Here is a 25,515-nt window from a genome sequence, read left to right as displayed (position 1 = left end):
GAATAAACCCAGAGTAGAGGAATGAGAGAACAGGTAGAGTGATGGAAAGCTGGGGTCCTGACTTTAGCTGCCTCTATCTTCAAGAACAAGACCTCAAAACATTTTCAGTTTATTCACAACACAGATGTTCTTTCTGGAGCCAGCATAAGCTCGCTGTACTTTCTGTTATGAAACATGACAGGTCAAAAATACACAGCCAGACACAATCTTATGTAGCATTTGGCATCTGTATAGCAGTGTCTGCTCTACACCCCCCTGGCTCAAGAGGGTCATGAGGATCCATCTCTAAAAATAGTAGACTGCTGCTCATATTAAAGCAAGATGACTAGACATAGATAGGTTAGGGATACTTTTTCTGTGATAACCACCATTCCTTGTACAAAATCAACTAGGTAGCCAGTTCCTAGGATTGTCCGTAATGTACACAGCTGATTGTTTATTAATTAAAATATTCAGGATGTCAGTATAGATCAGTATTACCAGATTAGGGCAATTTAAAACAATAAAAATAATGCAATTTGACTAAAGCATGCTAAATAAGTTGAGAAATTAAAAAGGTTAAGGATGAAACAATTTAAACCCATATGTAGAAATAATTTTGGAGTAAATCAGTTAGACCCCAAAGTATTTAGTCAACAGCCATAGTTTTATTTGGTGCCTAAATAAAATGAGCATTGAGGCTACTGAGACCTCCAAGGGAAGGACATTCCACAATTAAGGTGCCATAGCTGAGAAGGTCCACCTTCTCCTATCTCTTCACCCAGTGTATTGACCTCACTGGTGAGACGCAGAGACGGGCCTCTTCAGAAGGCCTCAGTACTTGGGCAGACCTGCAGTAAGTGGTTCATTGAGCACTGTTGTATCTGAAAATTCTGTTTCACCATACTACCATCCTCACTATAACTCACTCATCTCAGATCCTGCATTTATATACTACTGGCATGTTTCTATGATTTGTAACTTCTAAGCTTACAAAACTGGACAATGAATTTAACCCTCTAGATCTGTTGCTAGATAAAACTGATAAATATACGTAGGAGTCCGCTTACCTACAAAGAGGATGAGCATAAAAGGATCAGGGGAATGTGAAGTCAAAAGCTCTGTAGCCTAAGGGTATCTGTAATGGTAAGGAATGTGACGCTTTTCATAGTAGGTAATACATATGGATGTATTATGAATTGTTTTGGATGGACAGCCATTGTAGAAGCTAGCATGGTGTAGTGGTTTGAGCATTGGACTATGACCTTGGAGATCAGGGTTCTAATCTCGGCTCAGCCATGTAAATTTGACCTTGGGCAAATCACACTCTCTCAGTCTCAGAGGATGGCAGTGGCAAACCCCCTCTGAAAAAGCTTGCCATTAAAACCTCATGATAGGGTCATCCTAAGTCGGAAATGACTTGAAGGCACACAGCAGCAGCAGCAACAGCGGCAGCGGCAGTAGCAGCAACAACCCATATGGATACTCTTACAAATCTAATAGCAACTTGAGTTTTAAATACAGGGATGATCAGCTTAGCCTTCAAACCTTCTATGCATTCCCTAGGCCTTAGCAATATATGGTTTTAGTTTTTAAAATTCTAGGTTTATATCCTAATTGGTTAGTGGGATATATTTTCCTCCAAGATGCCAAGGGTATTCTTTAGCTTCTTTGTATACCAAAATCTAAAGGAGAGACTGAATTCTTCAATTTTTAGGACAGTCTAAGTAACAATGTGGATTGTTAAATTTACAGTCATATTTATAGAAATACAGAAATGGTGTTATTACCTTAAGACAGTACTAGCTGCCCCTTTTGGGTTTCGTAGCCATCATTGCTGAAGATTCCAGCAGTGTTCACAGAGATTATGAAAACATTTGAAAAACAAATCTGAAGAACAAATGGGATCTGCAACAGAATGTTGCTGTATATTCTATTGCTATTACAGGTTGTCAAGGCTGTTTCACAATAGTTCATTCCGCACGCATACACCCCACATCCAGTTGGCATGCTAATCTGGTGAGCATACTCCATCCTCATTGTGATCTGTTTTTAGTTCTGCATGTTGCTTTTATTTGTACTTCTCCAAACGCAGGCATTCCCAAAATCCTACTGAAACCTCCCTCTTATGTAGAGGTGCTGCTGCTTTGGCTACATAAAATAGAAACATTCAGCGAACTAAGGTCTATAATCTATTGATGTCTCAACTATTGCAGGCATGTTAAATGTTGAGTCACATTAATTCCATCAGTCTCCTCTAATTGGGAGATTAAGAGCCCTGGTGGCGCAGTGGTTAAATGCCTGTACTGCAGCCTCTCTCTCTCTGGCTTTGCTTCGCAAATGAAGATTCAGGAAGGACTCATCCTGTGCTTTGTACAAGCGCGTTGATGACTAAAAAGGCCAATCTGGGATAAACAGGACCGGTTGCAGAAAGCACAGCGGAAAGTCTCCTTGGGTGATGTTTCCAGGTTGCGGTTCTTTCTGCGTTGTCATTTCTCTTTGAGACTCGTTCGGCGTGAGCTTTGGAAAAAGGCTGCAGCATCGTGGATAGTGCGTCTCCATGCAGCCAATCACTCACAAATCATAAGGTTGTGAGTTCAATCCCAGCCAAGGGGGCTCAATCTCAACTCAGGCTTGCATCCTTCCGAAGTCGCTAAAATGAGTACCCAGATTGTTGGGGGGGCAATTAGCTTACATATTGTAAACCGCTTAGGGACTGCTTAAGTGCACTGATAAGCAGTATAGAAATGTACTTGCTATTGCTATAGGATGCGGGTCCATGTTTGCTATGAATACTCATTTTTAAGAATTCACATTTGTGACTGATACTATTAATACAAAAACACATTGTTTTGAAAAAGATGTCTGATGCGACCTGTACTAATTTGCTTCTTTTGTCTTGGATTTCCCTTTGATTATTCACACTAAGGGCTCAATCCACCATATATGTACAGCACTTGCATGCACACAGACTGGTATAGCCAGCACAGAAAACCACCCTGTCTACTCTTCATTGCTGAGACATGGGCAGAGCATTATAGAAAAGGGTAGGCTTCTTATCTAGTTTATCCTATTGTTTAATCAGCTGATGCTTGCTCAGAGATTGTCCAAACGAAGGAATATGCACAAAACTGCCATTTCCCATAAACAGCTGGTGTGTTGTCCATTTGTGAACCCATCTGAGATAACTAGAGGATAAGCGATTGGACAAGGCTCCATTTCATCTTGTGGGCAATCTACTTTAAAGTGAGTGCCTCAGAGCCACATCTGCAGTTCTCTTGATTCAAACAAAACCAGTTGCTATGCATTTTGGTATATAAAACACCTCAAAAGATTTGTTTTGTAAAAAAAAAAAAGAAAGAGTTTATTATCCACAAGGAAGAGCAATAGGAAAAATTAAATTGTTTTCCACATACTGTTTTCTTGAAACAGTCTACAAGGACATATTCAGCACCAAACTAAAAAAAGAAAAAGAAAATAAAAAGGAAAATATAATACAAACAGCCAATGAATATAATCTATAAAGCAAACATTAAATATTGCACTTTGTTTTTCTAACATTTTGGATTTTATTTACTTGCGGCCCCTCCCCCCTCCCCCTTTTGCTTAAAATTAGATTTTCAATACTGGACTATAGTTCTGAACCTCATATTTTACAATGTCCAGAAATTGACCAATATTTTAGGAAATCAGTTAACAGTAATGCCACAGAAGAGTAACTTTTTTGTAAGAACTTTTTTTCATAGTGTTTACAACTTTCAGTCTGATCACAAAATGTATGTGATGCAATCAATGCCAATTGCTACAATATTGGTCAATCCTGCTTCATATGGAAACATCCATTGTGTGGTGATAAATGTAATGCTATGCATAACAGCAATTGTTCCCTAGTTGGTTGCAACAAAAAATAGAACATCCTCCAAAAGAATGACACTACCAAATGCCCTTTTATGCCACTTTCCCACTAAAACAGTTTTTACAATCTTCTGCAGAAGAGGGACATTCACAAAACAGTAAGATGTAAAAAAGTTCTATCATTCAGTTATCTTATTATCCAGTATATGAAGTTAGCTTGCTGAAGGCCAAACTCTTTTAAGTGAATCACTTAAAACGTGACTCATTTTTATACTGTTTATTTTTCACCCTGTTATTGTTCAAACATGAATTTCTGTCCATGTTTTCATAAAGGCCACTTATGGAAAAGCCTATCCTGTTTGTTTTGAAGCCTCAACAGCAAGGAAGATTTGAAAAAGCAGGGTTTCACCACAGAGAAAGCAACCTTTACAGTAGCCTGGTTATCACACGTGAGCTAACTAACCCAAAGAGGCATACTGGTGTCACATGGAATATCAGGATGGCTGATTTTGGTAGGAATCAGTCATGAGTTTCTTTCGGAAGAGGACAGTTGTGCGTCAGTGAATATCTTTAATGGTGAAATGCTAGCATCTGAGTTGAGAGCCCCAACACCAAACATCCACAAACTGAGTCCTTGTAATGTGGGCTGAGCCCCACTCTGAATTTTGTAACCAAAGCAATTCCCTGCCAATTACTTATGGCTATTAACTCTGTTCAGTGTTAATTCTTCTGTCTTGCAGAGAATGCAGTCTGAGTGATGTTCATTGGGAATCTCTTTTGTTTGGAAACATATCATTTTTTTATCCTCTAAAATAACATCTATTTGAGAGAAAACTCCCTCTATCCCTGACTAAAAGATCACTACAAATAAGTTTATTCAAGCAAGTGGTTATAGGATATCCACGTAAAAAAATAAATTCACTTTCCCTACCCACCCCAATTTCAGAGAAATCCCCACATGAGTCACTGTATGAACCACACACAACTTTTCTTCAGTAACTCTTGGCTGATATAACAGGTTGGGTGCAGCCTCCTGTGGCTCTTCTAAAAAGTCTGTTAACTTGTCTACTTTTCTTAGTTGCATCTCATATTTTGGAAGGATAATAGGATGTGTTAATTTGTGTATGTCCCTTTTCCAAGTCACCCTTTCCAAATAAAACAAATGAAGTAACAAAAACAGGAAGAGAAAAAAACTCAACAGTGCAACATAAACACAAATAGCATTTCAACATTTTGGCAAGTGATGAGTTCACCTGAGATTAAGTGATTTTAGGCAGTCTGTAACAAAATTCTTCTTTGTGGTAATAGTAGAAAGGCAACAAATTCTTAAGAAGGAATCAAGAATGTATATAATCTTGACAAAGACTCCTATTGATTTCCTTCTGTCATTTTTTGCCTCACATATCTGTTGCTTGTCTACTACAGTAGGCTGCAAAACGTACAGCAAGAATTGGCTTGAAGGCATTTGATGTTTGTAATAAATCCACAACAGGATCCAAGCTGAAGAGGTGATACATGGATTAGTCTTACTGGGACAATTCTGAGCATATGCAGGAAAGTCCAGACTATATTGTTTGTTGTTCTAAATAAAAAAAAATCAGTGCATTTGTCATAAAGTTTTAAAAGCTTTCTTTCGCTCCTTGTTGTGCGGACCACAAACAAGTTAGAAGGGATTAACAATAGTCCAACATAAATGAGAAAAAGCTGTAGTGACACTGAACCGCACAACGAAAGCATTGAGCATGTGCAAATTTTCAAATCAAAAGAGGAACTTATCCCTCTTGCAACACAGTGAGTGTTTTGACACACGAGTGTAGGCTATTAAGGCTGCTCTTAGTATGTGCCAGTATACAACAGGGAGGGAAAACTCAGATCTTCAAGCATGAAGAGCAGTCCTATGATGTTTGCTGTAGGCTTCAAAAGCATAATCACAGGTTGTTTCATTATTTCACCTTTCCTTTTAGGCAACAACTTCCTTGTAAAGTGTGTCTCCATGGGATGCCTTTATCCTCAACGTGGCGAAAATGCAATCCTGACCCATCAACCTTTAGAAAACATTCCTTCAGCGAGAGGGACAGGATGGTGTGGCATCTGAGGGCTGATCTGGGTTTGGATCAATCTAAGTAAAACAAGAGATTAATGGTTTTAATTTAAAAGTCCACCAATAATGTTTTTCAAAAGGAGGTTTGATATCAGGAAAATAAATGATTAAAATATAACATTACTTGGACATTACTCAGATAATACTGTAGTGTTGTTGAAGTTTAATTGTATTACAATATATTATTGTACTATATTTCTAAAGCAGTGGTTCTCTAACTTTTTATCCCGTAATCCTTTACATTTGCATGAGGATGTCTGTCTCTCTCTCTCACTCACACACACACCGATGTAGTACATGAATCAAAATATTTATTTTTAGTGGGCATATTTTGTTCACATATTCATGTATATTCATATTTTAACATTTTACAAGAATATTACATTATTTAAATAGAACTGTTCTTATTTGAACAAATTCAATACATAACACATGTATAAATTTTACATATACTATTTCTCATACAGCCACACTCACATACACCAATACTCAGATATGTACACATCCAGGCTGAATCTGCACAGCAGAAGTAATGCAGTTTGACACTGCTTTAACTCTCATGCCCCCATTCAATGCAAAACTGGGATTTCTAGTTTGTAATGGCTCCAGAGGTCTCTGGCAGAGAAGGATAAACATTTTACCAAACTACAAATTACAGAATTACATGGCACTGAGCCATGGCTGTTAAACTGGTGTCAAACTGCATAACTGCAATGCAGATTCATTTTTTTTCTTTCACTCATACATCTACTCATTTACTTTCTCACACACAGAATCACACAGAAACATTCATTCTCAGGTCAGTGATTGGATAGTGGGGAAGAAGAAGCGGTGGCTTGGGATAGGCCTCACTAGAGGCCATGACAAAGTGAGCTTCCCCACTCTCTTCCACTCTCAGGTTGAGGTGGCTATTCCAAGCACCCTCCTTGCCTTTCTCTTCCCCTCTAGGACAGAAAAAGTTTGCAAAGTGGAGGAGAAGACAGAGAGACAGGTCCTCCAAGTTTCAAGCCTCCCTTGAGCAACTCTCTCTCACATACCCCAGGAGCCCTACCCCACTGTCTGAGAACCACTGTTCTATGGTATTTTGGATTTTTACAAATATTATGCTGCTTCTGTTTAATATGTCTTGCTAAATTACAACATATTGAGAAAAAGACAGGAAAAAAACTGTCCATTCATCGTATTTTATGTATCAATTAATTTATCAGAAACCATTACATGTATCAAATTTAAAAATCAGATGAACTGGAATACTTGCTTTATACCATATTAACTATGGCTGCATCCACATTGCAGAAAAAAACCAGGTTGACCCCACTTTAACTGCCATGGCTCAATGCTATGGAATTGTAGTTTTGTGAGACATTTCACCTTCTCTGTTGGAGAGCTCAGGTGCCAAAACAAACTGCAAATCCCAGAATTCCATAGCTTTCAGCCATCACAGTTAAAGTGGTGTCAAACTCAATTATTTTTGCACTGTGGAAGCAGCCTATATTGTCTTCAAGAGGAATAAAATCAGCATAAGTGCAGATATGTGTCATTTGTTTCACTATAACACAAGCAAATGCTATTTAACTAGTTTTCAAGTCAAACAAGCAAGCAAAGGTTGGCCATACAATATCAAACAATGTGAAAGTACTTAAAACATTAGTTTATTACTACTACTGTGACAGAGACATGTGTGGTAATTAAAAACAAAACGATTCCTATTGATTTAGTTTCCTTCTACAGATGAATGATTAGGGTTGCAGCCTGAGCCCGGTACTGATGTAGCACTGGAGAGTCAGCACATTTCTGTCTTTATGTTCCCTCACCACTACGACCCTCTGAACAGCCCAAAAACAATTCCAGAATGTCTCCCAGCCCTCCAGAGCAGGTTTCTGGGATACACAAGAGACAGCTGCAGTGGGGAGAGGAAAACAACCTCTCCCACTTCCTAACAATTCTGCAAGGAAAAAATCCATGAGGGATCAACCCCAAGCTCATTAACTGTTGAATTTGAAAATGCAGTGCATTATCTTGCCTCTTTTCTATGCAAGCTGTCCTTTGAAAATAAATAATTAGTCAGAGACAGTTATTTAAAAGGCTCTAATTAAAATAATATTAATCCTCTACAGGAAGAATCTGAAGAAACTGACTACTAGTAGATATTTGGTTTACAAGTAGTGGCAGAATCTTATTAGTTTATGGCCTTGTACAGACCACCGGTTTGCAGTGACCTGAGGCCAATTGTAGGGTTCCGGAGCACACAGCATCTGCATGCTCCAGAACCTTAGAACGTATGGACGGCGCCATCTTTATATGGTGCCATCCATATGGGGTATACGTACATGATGCAAGCACAGCACCGCATCCACACATCCAGGTGCTGTGCTTGCATCATGGATGTGTCACAGTGTTGAAGGTGTCCCTGTGCACCAAGAAGAACCTGGTTTTTCTGGGTTCTTTTTGGTCTGGAGGGATGCAACGTGGTTTGACTGCTGCGGCGTCCCTCCAGAGGAAAACTGGGTGCCTCCAGCCTGCCCCTTTGAGGGAGTCTGGAGAGCCCCACAGCAAAATAAGCTAGAATGAACTATAGAGTCTATCACCTGATCATGGTCTGTTCTGAGACCCATCCCAGGAAAAAAATGAAGAGCAAATATCAACTATGCACTTGCACCCTTACCTCAGAATAAAGTGGTGGAGGCAGGAATCGGAATTCCTGGATGTAGGCGAATAATGGTCCTTGAAGTGCTCTTTCAAAGTCATCACAAGTAGCTGCAGGTGCTAGGCTGGACTGTCTTTGCTCCTCAGTGACCACTTCTGCATAGCTTGGAGGTGCTGAAGGCAAAAGTACACGCAGTTCGAACAATGTTCTTATGCATGTCAAGATATACAACATGACAAATATATTAAACTTTAGTTATTGTGGTATGCACAAGGTAGATGTAAGAAAGGCTCAACTTCGGCTGGTATTTCAGTTTTAAATGTTCTGGACGGTCCTGGCAAGTTGCAACTGGACTCTAAAACAGGTTTATCACTATGCCTGACCATACCATGGTACAACCACCTACACATCTACATTCTTATTGGTAGCTCTCCTGGGAGAAAGCTAACAATGAACACTGCCATCTCTCTGAATTTAGATGGGAAATAATTGTACATGTAAATAGTAAATGGAAGGTATGCAGGTTCTGTCCGCAATGCATATGAATAAAACATTTACACACTTGCACTTTTGGATATCTAGTCTGCCTGTAAATCAGACAACCAGTGTGGTATAGTGATGAAAGTACAGGACTGGGACTTGGGAGATCTAGATTTAAGTCCCCACTAAGCCCATGAAACTCAATGGCTGACATTGGAACAATCACTTCTTCTCAACCCAAAATTCATCTTAAAGTTGTTGGGAGGATAAAGTGACCAGGAGGATAGCCATGCATGCTGCCTTGAACCCAATGGAGAAAAAGTAAGACATATGTGTATCTGATAAACATGTTTTCCACTATTCAACCAATTAGGCAACAGATCAGCTTTATTTCATGTTTCGGATGTGTTGTTTTTGCAAGAACATTTATCTGTAACTTCTCTCTCTTGGAATGGTAATATGAAGATTCTTAGTAGATTTCCTTGTGTATTGTTTGCATAAAATGGTAATTTAGGTTAGTACTGCTAATAGATTCACAGGCCTAAAGAGTAAACAGTATGGGATCTGTGTAATAAAATTTACCTTCTGGTCTTTCAGGCAGTGTCAGACCAAACCAATTCATATTCATGCTGCATTGGCTGCTCACACTTGATGTTCTGCTGCCAAATGGATGTAAAGGAATAGTACCAATAACAAGTGGTAGATTAAGAAACAAGTCCATTGCACCTGGAATATCCACATATACCTAAAAGATAAGCAAGAAGAAATTGTTAAAATCCGAATCAGCCTACATAATCCAATCCAAAAATTAGCACTTGTGCTAAACATTAAAATTTAAAAAACTTCCTACCATTAGTGAATATTCCACACGGATTATGCTACAATCAAGAATAGAGGGGGAGACGGGTGGAATTTTTAACTGTTTGCCATTCCAGGTTTCTGTTTTCCCAGAAGATAGTGATTCTCCACGCAAGTTGGCAACCAGCTGTTTTACTTCCTTCATTTTCCCTTTGGCATAGAATGCCTGCGTTTGATAAATGGCAGCCTTTGGCACCACCATCCGGGAAGAACAATTCTCAATCTCCGCAAAGATCTGAATCGATTCACCTTGAAACAAAAAACACCCATGTTAGATAAAAACAAAATAATTCCTCCCAAACTTCAGTCCTACAATTATAGGTGTATAGTCGCCTTTCCGTTTTCATGGACTTGAAATCTGTGTCCCTCACCCATTCGCTGGTGGCAAACAGAGGGGGCAAAATGGGGAGAGCCCCCATGGCATGCACCCATGGGTGCACCGCCATTTAAGCCAATGGGGCTTGAATATAGGTGAGTTTCCATTTTCGGGGGGGGGGGGGGGGGAGAACAGATCCCTGGCGAAAATGGAGGGGCTACTGTATTTTAAACTGTTTTTAACACTCTGCTTTTAATAGCACTGTTGTTCAATTAGTTTTAACTTCAGTATTATTATATTTTAGCTAATTTCAGTTTTAAATGATTCTAAACTGCAGGGTACACATTGAATAATTAAATGAATTCAAACATTAGTACAAAACAAAGTATTTTTCTAATCTGAGCAATGCTATGAACATTGAGGCTCAACCCTAACAAGATTAGGGGAGTATGTGCAAACGTCATACTATTCAAATCAACTGCAAAACACCTATCAGTAGAAGAAATATGCATTCAGCCCTTACATTAATGTAGTGAGCTGGCAGTCAGGACATTATTTTGTTAATAATTTAAAAAACCCTTATATGATTGCTTCATACTACTATGAGAGAGAGAGATAGAGAGAGAGAGCTTCAATAAGAAATTCTATTACATACCTGGGGTGTAGCCCTTCCTTTCAATTTTGGCACTTAAGGATATTGGGCCTGAGGTACAAAACCAGCAACACAGAGTCTTTTCTTTTGTGCCTGCTTGGGGTGACTGGAAGAAAAACAGAACAGAGAAGCTCACAATTACATTTTTAGCTCTGGAGAATTTCAATTAAACAGCTCTAAAGACTATATATGGTTTTTTCTATGGGTGTAGGCAATTCAAAATCATAACAAAAAAATTAAAAAGAACTTTAGAAAAGTGATGTACAGTATACTCAGCAACTGATGGCTGCTTTTCCCTCTGTATGGATCCTCGAAGTCTGTCTGGACTGGTAGCTAACAGCACATATATAAGCGTGTTTGTTTGTTCTGCTGTCATGTCAATGCTAGTTACTATTGCAGTTGAAAAAGGAAGTCAATATCTGAAGTATCATGATACTCCAGAATAATGTGTTGTGTCTCATATGAACTTACTATGAGAAAACTGTATAAACATTCAATTAATTCTACTTTAGCATTGATCCAAAAGAGGAAACTATCATGCAGAAGAAACTGTAAGCTATCTACAGTCCTCACAATGAAATCTGCACTTAGCCTTGAAAAGGGCTGTAGTACAATGATTCAAGTATAAGCTTTACAGGCAAAAAGTCCCAGATTCGGTGCTTGATATCTCCAGGTCAGTATAGGAAAGTTTTTGTCTAAAAGGCTGGAGAGTGATTGCTAGTCTGTATAAACAATATAGAATTAACAGGACTTATTCAAAATAAGATAGCCCTCTACTGAAGGCAGGAGAGTAGGTAAGGCAATCCTACTGGACAGGTAAAATAAACAAAAGATACAGGAATCCTGTTGAAAGGAACAGGTCTGTATTCTATGATCCTAACCAAATTTATTTGGATATAGATGCCATTCATTTTAATATTTGTGTATACCTACCACACAAAAACTGTAATAGATTTTAATTTAAAGCCACATTCAGTCACAAGTAGACTGAAGATCTTGGTTTTCATTTTTAGATTCAGTCCACACTCCTGAACAAAAGAACTGCTGAGTTCTGTACATGTTTATGCAATATGAAGTTTCACTGTGTTTGAACAGGTTTACTCCCACAATTTCGTGTATAAATTGGGAATAAGCATCATTAGGTTCAGTGGTTCTTCCTAAACACATAAATTCAATTGGGCTGCCTAGCTGCAATGATAGCTAACTATCTGATAATAATTGTATTGTGATCAATGGAACTTGTTTCCAAATCAGTAAGTTTTTAGACCATGGTGTGAGCAGTGGAACCATGCCTCTGGTATATATTCTAAGGAACACGTTTTTATAAGACACTATACTAGCTTTAAAATATTTACCAGAAAGCTTGACTGAAGCTTTACACCTGTAGGATTTTACACCTGTTCTCCAAATTTTTAATGAATTTCAAGGAGACTTTTCAAGTGTTCCTTTTTCAAAATCATAGCCTTAATCTAGAATCCTCAACAGTTAGAGTGGCTCCAATGAGCATTGGCTTTGTGAAGTAATGATGCTAATGATCTATATTCTTGGATCTCAATATTTTATTTTAGATTTCTGATGTCTCTGCCTACAGATCACCCCACTTGACACAGGGGTTAGGATAGGGCACACCCACCCCCATTGTATTATTCTTGTTGTCCTACATGAAACACAGATTAAGAGCATTGCCCAAACTCACAAAAAGCAACAGAAACATCTCTATTGATTTTTGTGGGTTTCAGATGAGATCTTCTCTTTCTTTCCCCATAAAATGCCTTTTTAGCCATAAGCAAAAGAACCCTGTTTCAATGGACATTTCCTTATGTGTTCCATTTTCACATATTTTAATTTAAAAAACCAAGATTGAATATATGTTTTTCAGATCGAATTGAAAAAACATCTTATTAAGTATTTAATTGATTATCAAAATAAAATTTTATAATAACATACAGAAGTATGATCATTTCTCCCCACTTGATATGTAAATTATCAGTAGTAGAACAATGAATAATGCACTGCAGTACAATTTGTTTTACGTTGTTTTGTCAAGCTGCAAAATTTTCAAGTCGAACTTTCTTACAGGAATAGAACTGTTCCATATAGGAGTAAGTTAATCTGTAATTGAACAGTTTAAAATAGATTACTTTAAAAATAAGCAGCCTGAAAGTACTGGTTAAATTATTATACAGTATGCTACCACTTAAACTGATTGCTGTGTCATTATATTCTTATTCTTATACTTTAAGTATTTCATTATATGAATTATCATTACATGTTTTGATATTTCAGAGACCATGTATTGCTATTTTTTTAAAAAAAATACTAGAAAAAAGAATGAGTAATTCTGTCAATTCTTACCAGTAATGAAGGAGTGTTGATATCTATATGTTCAAAGACTGTAAATTCCTTCTTTAATTTTACTGGTAGAAGCCAAGGCCTGTGCAATTCTGCTTTCACCCAATAGCGCACACTGCCATGTCTGCCTTCAAATGAGGTAGCAAGTGGTCTGTTCAGGACACAAAGGTCAAAACTGAATAAATCTCTTTGTCTCTTTCTCTTTTTTGAACATTAAGTATGCACTCAATCCTGGTAATACTGTAGTTAATAAGTTGTACTGTACTGTTAATGCATCATAGTATATAGATAAGGATAATTTGTTTGTAGGTTTTTCAAGTTCAATTAGTTTGGGAGAAATATCTCTGTAGTTAAAATTAAACTGCTCAGTAGATTTCAAAATATGATCATACGTGTAACCAGAATTGCACTGTAATATGCTACAAGGATACATTAACACAGTCCACAAATAGTTAAGCTGGTGTACTTGGATTCTCACAATTTAGTCCCACTGAACTGAATGGGATCTAAAATGTCTTTTGATTCAAGTACTCTAGCTTAACCATATTGAGGATCATGACAAGAGGTACTTTAATCTTGCAAGAGGTCACTTTTTATGTCAGTGGAATAGGAAAAACAGGACTATTGTAACAGGTGAAACATTTATTTGAAATAATCAGGTTTCAAATTTTAAATGACCAGCATGAAAGCCAAGAAAACTAGCTGTTCATAGATGTTTTCAAGGTCAGAGTAGGGCACAGTATTTCAATTTTATTAGCACCTCACTCTTTCTTAGTTGTTGCACAGATATGTTCTTGTTCAGAGACATAAAAAAGGAGTTTAGATATACAAAATTACTTTAATAGAAGATATGAAATAAAAATTAACGCTGCATCTCAGAAACCTTAGAGTAAATAGAAGCCTCTTATGTTTTCTGACTTCCTACTGAATTAAAATGGGAGTTCTGTTTAGCCAGAATTAAGTCTTTATACTTCTTGATAATTTTAATGTACCTAAAACATTAGAACTGAAATTGGTTTTTAAAAATACATTATTATGGATTTTCTGCCAAACGTCTAACCTCTAGTTATGCTTCTAACAAACACATTCATTAAGAAAAATCTGTTAGAAGTCAATTGTTTTAATGTCTCATTATTACTATAATCAATTCTTTGTTGTTATCTAACCTCTTTTTACAGCTTTCCTCTTAATCTAAAGGTACAATTCTCCAGATTGCACTACATATGTACTTCCAGTTGATAACTCTGTTCTTTTCCCTCTCATTTCTAAAACTTCATACGCCATAAGAGTTTTGAAAAATAAGACAGTTACAGCTGGAGTTAGCTGCAATTTCTATCATCTTGCCTCTTTGTGAAGCAGCTCTGTATGATATTAACCACTTGCAAATCCTACAGAGGCTAGAAAACTAGACATTTGGAATAAGACTCAGTGTCACCTTTGAATGTCTGACACTGAAGTAGTGTCTTGGTCATACTACTGCAAGATTTTCTTATCTTGGTTATCATATACAACCTCCTTTCTAAAAAGCATTCTTGCTCACCTCTTGTAATTAATCACTTCTTACATAGTCTGCATAAATGCTTTAGTTGACCCTGGGTTTAAATCCTCAGTGGATTATTATTCACTCTCTTTTCAGAATATCAATAATCTTAAAACCCAGGATGGCTGTCTTCACCTGAATTAGACCTAATAGTTTCTTCTCCTATCATCCATCTGCCTAATTCCAGCCTTAACATTTCTCTTATATTCATCCTGTCCCATTTTGTTCTGATTTACGCTTTCCTGGCAGATCTGTTTCAACATGTTTTACTGAAACAATCAGCTCTCTGCACTCTGAATTCAACAGGAAGTCATCCAGCAGCTCGAAAAAGCCGAATGATCAGTCCTCTGTTCCATTTCTAATAAGAGAAATAGGCTACATGTACAGAGCAAATGCCATATTCTGGATGTTCATCAGGTTCTCAAAGGGAATTATGGAAAGGAGGGCAATAGCTGGTCTTGATTTTTCCTCTCTGAATCAAAGCAACCTTTAAAGAGTTTAATTAGGGCAATGTCCCTGTAGCATGTTCAAGTGCAATCCCTGTGACCATTGAAAAGGGTTTTTTCTTCCCCGGCCTCATCTCTATATATGGACTCTGTGTGTATAGATTTGTTGCCAGTGTGCTGTTTTACAGTCCTGTTGCATAGCGCAGGTATGGCATATACTTACGTCTGTGGAAGCTCAAAGCTGAATGCATATTCATGCCGTCCTGAATGAATGATGTGGAGGCCTTCTTCAGAATTATCGTCATCTAGGAGGCAAAAACCCAATATGCTATTCCACCTGTAAACATTGTACACATATCATAATATATTACATAGGATAATTTATATAAAATTGAATTAAGAAACATATTGTTAAAAGGGAAGGGGGAAGCTGCATACCCTCACTTAGGCAGCTCCAATTTATCTCAACAGCCTTTTATTCCAATAACTGGTCTTTCAGTTAATTCCCCAAGAAGAATTTTGCCTTAACTACTATATTACAACTTCTTGGTACATCTTTAAACTCAGGAACTACTTTCATTATGCAGCAGTTATACTCAGTGCTGCTAGTCCTCCCTCATTTCCTCCATTGCCTTTCCCACTGTCTAAATAAATGCAGATACAAGCTATTCATGGGCAAAGTTGCTGCTTTCCAGTGGTGTTACCTACATTTTTTACAAGAAAAACAACAACAACAACAACAACCCTGATACTGAATTTGTAACAATATAATCAACAACTACTACTCTAGATTATTCTGCAGAAGTCATTTAGTAACATTTACTCAACAGCACTAAGCAAAAATAATACTGATCTCAGAACTAAGACTCTTGCCTAAACCCTGCTCAAACCAATCTGCTTACACTGGAATAAAATATTTAGGATGAGGTGCGAACAAAAAAGTCACACCCTCTAATATAAAACTTCCTTGAGGCTTAAAGGACACTTTGAAAGTATCCAGCAATGGTGAAACATTGCTAAACTCTACAATACAGAAAACATCTGAAAGGCTTTTCTTTAGTTTGACTTTCACTAGATGAGATACAAAAATGACAGGCCTCTGGTTGGCTTTTAAAGGGTAACTTCCTTCATCTTGACAATAATTACTTAAATGTTATTTTAAACATTCAGAGAAGCGGCTTGTGCAGTCATGATCTTGGGTCTATTTATTAGCCTTAAATTGGCCTTTTCTGGGCAGAGTTGCTGGTGGGATAAAGGGGGGAAACATGGCATTTATGGAGTCATTTTGTACAGTATGGATCAGTCTTTGCCCTCATGATCTTGAAGTTACATTTTGAAATTACTCTGAGCTCCGACATATAACCCCAAAACTCTGCCTTCTGTAAACTACCTCTCCATCACAAATGGGGATCAGTCGCCACCATTAACATCCCAGGTGGCTTAGACCAAATTCCTATAAAACTAAACGCATTCCCTCCAAAGGTAGTGGGGAGAGAACGGAAGAGATCACAATTTACCCTAAACTGGTTCTGGCAAGGATTACTGCGCCTGGAGGTGCCAATAAATATGTTCTTTCTTTTAAAACGCCCTTGTTTTTACCAAGGCAAAGAAAAGAGGTCACATCCCAGGAGAGAGCCTTCCATTTCCTTCAGTTACAAAGAGCTGTGTTGGTCTCCCAGAATTATCCCTCATCCGCAGCCTGTCCTCACAACCAAGGACAGTATTATAACATACATACATACATATATATATTGTATATTATATATGTGTGTGTATGTATGTGTGTGTGTGTGTGAAAGAGAGACACACACACAAATAAAAAGGAAACATGTACAAATGTTTACCGTGTACCTAAAATCCACAAAACAGGGATACCTTCCAAAATGCAGGAAATACACCATGAATTTTCTGCATCCGGTGAAAAGTATCCCTGTTTTTGTAGATATGGGTTGTTATTGTGCTTTGCTACACTAACTGTATATAATGAGAGTGTTTCTGTGCTTTTAAAAACATTTGAATTGTATTTATTTCCACCCATTTCAATGGTTTTTTAATTTATATATATATTTATTTAAGAGCGCTTTCTTCCACAACTTCCTCCTCTCTCCTTCCCTTTCTTTCTGCCAGCTCAGCAGTTTTCCCCTTCAGCCTCAGCAAGCGCAGCAGCAGAAGCAGCAGCCGCCGCCAAGCTGTGGTAAACAACTGCTGAGCTGTCAATCACGGACTAGGCTCGAGCAGGAGAGGACCGGCCTAAACCGGTGCGAGCAGAGCCCCGCCAGCCAGCCGCTCATATGCATACGGTATATATCGCACGCCCCAGCCAGCCTATCAGCTCAGCCGCTCAACCGAACTCGCTCGTCATAGGCGGAACTAGGGAGCGGGGGAGGGAGTGTGCGCGCGCGGAGGGGGACAGAAAACAGCCGTTGCTTTCCCCTCGGCTTCCGGCCTGAGCGTGGCTCGGCCGTTTCCCTATGATAGAAACGTGACAAAAAACACGGGCCATTATTCTCTCCCACCCCCGCCTCCATTACAGTGAAATAAAACAATGTGTCGTGTGGTGGTTGAACTTTGGACTATGTCAGTGGAGACCAGGGTTCGAATCCTGGCCCAGCCATGTTAACCCACTGGGTGACCTTGGGCAAGACACTCTCTCTCAGCCTCAAAGGGTGGCCATGGCAACCCCCTCCCCTCTCTGAGGGAACATGGCAAGAAAACCTCACATCACAGGTTCGCCATATGTAGGAAACGACTTGAAGGCACGCCACAAGAGAGGCAGTGTGGTGTAGTGGTTTGAACGTTGGTCTCAGGACACACATTTCATCGCCTGAAGTAGAACCATAGAGGTTCATCTGACATCAGTGGTCCCCAAACTGTGCTCTTTTAAAGGGATTTTGAGCTTCAGCTCCCAGAATCCCAGACTATTGTCCAACATGGCTGAGGCTTCAGAGTGCTGCAGTCCAAAATCTCTTAAAAGGGCACAGTTTGGGGACCACAGATCTACATTGTAGAAATAATTCAGTCTGGGCAAGTCACCCTTTTTTCTGCCTCAGAGAATGGCCATGACAACCCCTCTGAAGAAACTTGCCAAGAAAACCCTATCATCATAGGGTCTCCATAACACACTGCAGAAATAACCCAGTTTGAGACTGCTTTAACTGCCCTGGCTCAATGCTAGGGACTTCTGGGAACTGTAGTCTTGTGAGACATTGAGCCTTTTCTGTCAGAGAATGAACTACAGGATGTCTTGAAGAGATTTTGGACTTCAGCTCTCAGAAGCCTCAGCCATGTTGGGGGTCTGGGAGCTGAAGTCCAAAATCCCTTAAAGAGCACAGTTTTGGGGGAGGGACCAAATTAAAAAAGCTTTTAAAAGGGCTAAAAACGCTCCTATATGAAGATAAATGGATGTTTCTGAATCATGCTCAAAATGAAGGACTTTTTGGAATCCCTCCTGGCGAAAATGGAGGACCCTTTGGGATTGCAAACACTGAGAACTAGAGCCTTGGCTCTTCCTCTTTTTTTGTTGCCTCTGCCCTCCTCCTCCCCCGCCCACCCAATCAAGGCCTGGCATTGCCTTAGCAACAGGCTAACAAACTCCCGCCAGCCAATGGCAGGGAGAGGGAGGCGTGGCTTCGGGGGGGCACGCGGGGCTGCGGGTTCCCTGACTGACTCGCGAGCCCATTGCAAAAGGGCAGGACGGCGCGCATGCGCCCCATAGCAAAATGAACGAGCCCCTTGGCAAGCGACTTGGAAAGGCTGGAACCCACAGCCTCCTCCAGGCATGCAGACAGGGGCTGCCCACTCACACACCCCCTTGGTGAGGTCACCCACTCATCCCTTAAGGGGCTTGCATCCGCACTGCAGAAACGATCCGCTTTGACACCCCTTAAACTGCTATGGCTCCACGCTATGGAATTCTGGGAACTGTAGTTTGCAATGCAGAAGTAATGTAGAGAGAATGGGGATAGATCCCTGTGGAGGAATATACAGAATTAAGGCAGTTTGACCCCGCTTTGACTGCTATGGCTCAGACCTACGGAATTTGTAGTTTTGTGAGATATTTAGCCTTCTCTGCCAAGGTGCCATAACAAAATACAACTCCCAGGATTCCCTAGCACGGAGCCGTGGCCATTAAAGCAGTGTCAAAGCGGGTTATTTCTGCAGTGCGGGTGCAGTTTAATATGCAAAGAAATCATTCACACACATAAGAGATCTTTGGGTGTGCTACAAGATCCCTTCGCATACTGGTTTTCCAGACTAGGTCTCTGAACAAGGCAATTTAGGTGCAAGGCTTGGCTTGGCTGTCCCCAAAGGTCCAGAAAAGTGGCCTCTTTTGTTCACACCTCGTACCCCCAGCATTTAAAACAGAATGCCTCTTCCCCATCGCCCACGTTTCCACTTTGTACAGCAAGGCTGAGTTTTAAAATGATGTCATGCAAAAAAAAAGGAAGCCTTCTTCCACCTCTCCCATTTTTTTCTTACAAGGTGAGTCCTTGCCTTGGAAGCAAGAAAATACATTCTTTGCAAGCTCCTGGCTTTAAAAAATGAAAATAAAAAGGCCCCTATTGTATCTGCAACAAACCTACTGCAAGTGTAGCCTATATTTTAGCTATATTCCTCCACCACCCCTCTGTCTGTCTGTCTCTCTCTCTCTATATATATATATATATGGGACAAGACAAAATTACAAAAGAAAAGCATTTGCCTTTGAAACATGAGAATGCCTGCTTTACAAACCCCCTATATATAAAAGGGGGCGATCCAAAATTCAAGAAGAAGAGCTGGGCCCTTGCCTTGGAAGCAAAGGAATGCATGCTTCGCGACCTCTTTCCGTTTTTAAAGAAATCATCAAAAGATTATTGTATCTGCAGTAAATGTACTGCAAGGAGAGCCCCCTCACACACACATATATAGGGGGTGTGTGTGTCCAGGCTATCCATGCAGTACATTTTGATCAAGCATGCATTTTTTTGCTCCTCTCCTTCTTTCTGTGGGGTTTTTTTAATGTAGTTTTGGCTCGCCCTGTTTTAAACACACACACACACACACACTGTCACACATATAAAGCAAGGAGGTTGCAAAGAAGTCGGCTTTCCCTGGCTTCCAAAGCAGCAAGTGCTCCCCTCTCTCTTTCTCCCTCTTGTAATACTGACTTGCCCTACAGCTCTCAAGAGAGAGAAAGAAAGAAAAAGGCAGAGGACTAGCACTTGCTGCTTTGGAAGCCAGGGAAAGCAGACTTCTTTGCAACCTTCTTGCATTTTCCAAAAAGAGAATCAAGAAGGCTCCTAATTGAATTCTCCCTGGCTCTGCAATGCATAGCCTAGATATGCCTAGTAGTCTATATCTATCTATCTAGAGAGGAGGGGGCCTCCATCCTTGCTCTCCCCTCCGCATTACATAAGTGGCTTCCCCCTTAGCCTGGTGACGTCACAGGCGACACCTGACGCTGGGAGCCAATGGGAGCGAGGCAGAGTCAGAGGCAGCCCTCCCTCCTTCCCTCCCGGCCAGGACTGGTCCCAAACAGGATTGAACCGCTTCTAACAAAGGGTGGAAACTTCAGAAAAACAACCTTAAAAGACTCTAGTCCTCCAGCACTTCCCCATCATCATCATCATCATCATCATCATGGCCAGGGAGAGCTTTAGCAGCCCCACCTTTGGCAAAGCGGATGCCAATTTTAATTTAATTTAACCCCCTGGTTAAAACCAGGCACCCCTTTCTTTGCAGACTTTGAGCATCATCCATGGGTCTCCCCCAATTCAGGGTCCTGTGCATGCAACTCAAGGTGTCCCTGACCCTCCAAACAGTGCTTTGCAGGCATGCATCCCATTGTAATAATAATAAAAATAAAAATACCAGGGCCCCCAGCTTGCTCCAGTTTTAAGTCCGGAGGAATGCAGGAGCTGCACACGTGGGGTGCAAGTGTCAAAATGCACCGCAGGGAGCCCTCTTCCTAGCAATTCTGCATCCCATCCTCAGAACATCCTCACCCATCATCCCCAAAAGCCCCCCCCCCCCCAAAATAGCTCATCTCAAGATTCTAGGTACTTGGATAGAAGTGCAAAAGAGCCTGTTTGAAAGCCAAGGCACTGGAAGGAAACTCAGCCCAAAACCGAATGCAAAGGGGGAAAACCTCCCTGATGGAAATGGAGAAAGGGACTGTGAGTGGGGGGCAAAAAAAGGGAAAGGAAGTCTTCCTTTTATATCATAATCCTCTAATACTCTTCTTTACATCCATTTAGGTCTGCTGCCTTTAAATAACTAGGCTTCCAGATTGGACCAGGCGCCCTCCTTTTCCAGGACATGCCTTACTGTCCAGGAAGCATCCCAAAAAGGTCCTCCATTTTGAACAGGAGGAAGAACTTACACTAATTAATTATTCTTATAACTGATGCTATTTATATCGGCATTATATTTAGGCTCTTTATATGAGCGTTGCCTTAAGGGCTATTTATATAAGCATTATGGTGGTATCAGGGCTGTTTGAGTACAGTATTTGGTCTTGTCCTCCCCTCTTTCTGGAATCTCCTCCATCTGGTGGTGCCTGGTCCTCCTTTGGCAGCAAGGGCTCATACATGATACATCCCAAGACTGTCATGCTAAAATAGCAACTCAGTGATGATGATGATGATGATTATCATTATCATGATTTGGGGGGAGAATGGGAGGAAAACTACATGGTGCCACTGTAGTCAATGGAGCTTGTGTTAAGCCTCCAAGCGAAAAGGGAACTTGCTTTTTTAATCTAGCAGTTAACATAGCCATACTCCCAAACTCATACATTTGTCGAGACATATTGCTAAAAGGGAAAGGGGGAAAGTTGCATGTCCTCACTTAGGCAGCTCCAGTCACCTTAATATAGCCTTTTATTCCAAGAACTGGTCTTTCCATTAATTCCCCCAAGAAGAATTTTACCTTAACTATATGTTATGAAATTTCCCCTATGATAGATTTTAAATGCACACAAGAAGTGCTGAGAGAAAAAAACAAAACAAAAACATTACTTTTGAATTGGAAAAATCAAGATTTAAACGATAAAAGGATTATTGGACGAACGTGTCGATTGCAAATATGTCAACATAGAAAACAAAAAAAATATATAATGATTATTATTTTGGGTGTGCTATTATTCTGTACATGGGCTTGTTGGGTATGTGCCTTCCATGTCTTTGATGTATCAAAATAAATATTATATATATATATATATATATATATATACACATATATATATATATATATATATACATAGAGAGAGAGAGAGGGGGGGAGGGAGGGAGCTTGCCTTTGGGTATTATTATTATTATGATTATGATTATGGAAGGGGTCTGAAGAGGTGCCTTGCCTTTGGATGGAGAAGGATGGCCCTTAGGATGTGGTCCCTCTATAGGATCCCATTATGACATCATCATAGAATCTTCGTAGAATCTTGCAAGAAGCGAGGGATGAATGAATGAATGAATGAATGAATGGATGGATGGATGGAGGGAGGGAGCAGGAGCAGCATGCACTCACCTCTTTCGTGGCCGATCAAGAGGTCCTTGTGGTTGAAGTACTCGACCTCCTCGGTGTAGTTCTGCGTGTAGGCAGTGTTGGAGCCCGCGTTCCTCGACTCGGTCCAGCGGACTTTGGCGTGGCCCCTGGCGTGGATCTTGAGGGATTTCACGCGGATCTCCCCGGTCACCTCCAGGCTCACCCTCCCTGAGACTGTGTCCCCGCTGGAGTAGACGGGCACGTTGCTGTCATTCAGACAGTCGAAGCTGAGGGTCAGACTCTTCACCTTCCCCAGCACCATGGTTGCAAATCTTGCCTTGTGGGTTTATATTATTTACTTTGTTGCTGCTGTTGTTGTTTGTAGCAAAAAGAGAGAGTAAAAAAATATACTAAGAAGAAAAAAGAGGAAGGGGGAGGAAAAAAAAGGAGGACCTCATATATACATATATGTATATATGGTTTTTTTGTTTGTCTGTTAAAAAAATGCCACCTCCTCCTCCCTTCCTCCTCCTCCAGGGTTATTGCACTGGTCTTCTGCTGCCTCTCTTTTCCTCTCTGCTGTGTCTCAGGAGCGCTTCATGTTGGGGAATAAAAAGTCCTCCGGACGCTGCCAAGGCTAAGGCTAAGGCGGCTGCTGCTGCTGCTGCTGCTGCTCCTGCACAGCTCTGTGGTCTCCTTACAAAGACAGCCCAGCCAGCTCCTGCCAGCTCACTTTAAGAGGAGCTTTGTGAAAAACAACCCTACTGCGCAGGCGCCAACGAAGCCTTTCCTCTCTCTCTCTCTCTCTCCTCTGCCATTGAAGGTGTGTTGCAGAAGCAGCAAAGCTGCAGCATCCACACTGCAGGAACAATCCACTTTGACATCCCTTTAACCTACTATGGCTCCAGGCTGCGTAATTCTAGGAAACTGTAGTTTGTTGTAGGCAGAAGTAATCATAGAATCATAGAGTTGGAAGAGAGCACAAGGGCCATCCAGTCCAACCCATTCTGCCATGCAGGAACTCTCAGTCAAAGCATCCCAGACAGATGGCCATCCAGCCTCTGCTTGAAGACCTCCAAGGAAGGAGATTCCACCACACTCCAAAGGAATGTGTTCCACTGTCAAACAGCCCTTACTGTCAGGAAGCTCCTCCTAACGTTGAGGTGGAATCTCTTTTCCTAGAGCTGTAATTCCTGTAATGTAGAGAGAATGGGGATGGATCCCTGTGTGGAGGAATATACACTGCAAATCAATGCACTTTGACTTTAGCAATAGCAATATCAAGTGCACTCATCCCTCTATATTTGTGGCTTTGTTTATTCACAGATTTGATTAATATGTCCTCTAGGAATATCTAGGTCCTCCTTCAGTACAACTTTATGGTCAATTTTAACTAAAAAAGTTGCACTGAAAGACCTAGAAATACCTAGAGAGAATACTCTACCAGGCATTTGTATCTCCTCCAGTGCAGCTCTGTGGTCAGGGTCCATTGGATGTTGACCACAGAGTTGCACTGGAGGACCTAGAGATTCCTAGAGAGGTGTCCTCTCAGGTAAAAACAGGGTGTTTTTGTTATTTGCAGTTTTTTCATACTCACGGGGGTCTTGTGCCCCAACCCTAGCAAAAATGGAGGGACGAGTGTACACTTCTATACCACTTATCAGTGCACTTGAGCACTCCCTAAGCGGTTTACAAAGTGTAAGCTAATTGGCCCCCAATAATCTGGGTATTCATTTTAGCAACCTATGGAAGGATGCATGCCTGAGTTGAGCCTGAGCCCCTGGCTAGTATTGAACTCACAAAGCATTTGTGAGTGGCTGTAGTACAGGCATTTAACCACTGCGCCACTAGGGCTTTATACTTTGCCATGCCTCAGTCTTATGGAATTTGTAGTTGTGTGAGACATTTAGCCTTCTCTGTTTGAGTTTGAGCCCACTTTAACAGCCACAGCTGCTCCACACTTTGGAAGCCTGGGGTTCCTTCTTTGTGGTGGCACCAGAGCTCTCTGACAAGAGTAGGCTAAATGGCTCAACAGAACTGCACTTCCCATAGCAATTGAGCCTTGGCATTTAAAAGTGGGGTCAAACTAGATTATTATTTCTGCTTTGGACCTTATTTTGCATTTGAAAGCACAGCTGTTTTAACTTTTGAAATGTTTCAATATATATATTCATTTTAATGCTTTTGTATTGTTTTGAAATTTTAAATTTTAAATGGTTTGTTTTAAGCACCTTACAGAAATAATCCATTTTGAGACTGCTTTAATTACCCTGGCTCATTGTTAGGGAATCATGGGGATTGTAGTTTATTGTGGCACCAGAGCTCTCTCTGATAGAGAAGGCTAAATGTCTCACGAAACTACTGTCCCCAAAATTCCCTAGCACTGAGCCAGGGCAGTTAAAGCCGTCTCAAACTGGATTATTTCTGTAGTGTGTTTGGGACCTTAGTTTGCATTTGAAAGCATGGTTGTTTTAACTTTTTAAATGGTTCAATTTTTTATTTATTTTGTATTTATATATTTTAATGCTTTTGTACTGTTTTTAAATTGTATTGTTTTAAATTTGCTGCTCACCGCCTTGAGTCCCTGTAGTAGGAGAAAGGCAGGATAAAAGTGAATAAAATAATAATAAACATTATAAATGCCTCACAAAGCTACACTTCCATTGCATGGAGCCATGGCAGTTAAAGTGAGGTCAACCTGGATTATTTCTGCAATGCAGATGCAGCTATAGTTAATATTTTCTAAAGCAAGTATCACAATTCATATGATTTTTAAATTAGCAGCTATATATTAAAAAACGCAGCATATCTGGCCTCCCATT

General features: G+C 40.2%; 1 protein-coding gene across 2 annotated transcripts; it reads right to left on the bottom strand.

The window, feature by feature from the left end:
- Positions 1-3,326: 3,326 nt before the first annotated feature.
- ARRDC3 (arrestin domain containing 3) lies at positions 3,327-23,382 on the bottom strand. 2 transcript variants are annotated; one of them, XM_089493297.1, is made up of 8 exons: positions 22,736-23,382; positions 15,450-15,531; positions 13,244-13,391; positions 10,892-10,994; positions 9,913-10,169; positions 9,645-9,807; positions 8,601-8,755; positions 3,327-5,953 (listed from the first exon to the last, which is right to left on the bottom strand). In XM_089493297.1, exons 1-8 carry the CDS (start codon positions 23,013-23,015, stop codon positions 5,897-5,899), a joined length of 1,245 nt encoding a protein of 414 aa, XP_089349423.1. In that variant the 5' UTR covers positions 23,016-23,382; the 3' UTR covers positions 3,327-5,896. The 2 variants fall into 2 exon arrangements, with proteins under 2 accessions (XP_089349423.1, XP_089349433.1); XM_089493307.1 differs by lacking the exon at positions 3,327-5,953 and having other exon boundaries at positions 8,607-8,790.
- Positions 23,383-25,515: the final 2,133 nt, after the last annotated feature.

Source organism: Sceloporus occidentalis, unplaced genomic scaffold (assembly GCF_023333645.1).
Source record: "Sceloporus occidentalis isolate IW3139 unplaced genomic scaffold, rSceOcc1.0.p SCAF_1, whole genome shotgun sequence".
NCBI classification, from domain to species: Eukaryota; Metazoa; Chordata; class Lepidosauria; order Squamata; family Phrynosomatidae; genus Sceloporus; species Sceloporus occidentalis.
Note: the sequence above shows the minus strand (reverse complement) of the source record. Positions and strands in the feature narration are given on the sequence as shown.

Bases quoted from the DNA above. Each gene is read 5' to 3' on its own strand.
- ARRDC3 (XM_089493297.1), bottom strand. From the start codon at position 23,015: ATGGTGCTGGGGAAGGTGAAGAGTCTGACCCTCAGCTTCGACTGTCTG. The intron at 15,532-22,735 runs GTGAGTGCATGC...TTTGCCTCCTAG, and splicing joins CTTGATCGGCCACGAAAGAG to ATGACGATAATTCTGAAGAA. The intron at 8,756-9,644 runs GTAAATTTTATT...TTTTGCCTTCAG, and splicing joins ACTGCCTGAAAGACCAGAAG to CACCTCCAAGCTATGCAGAA.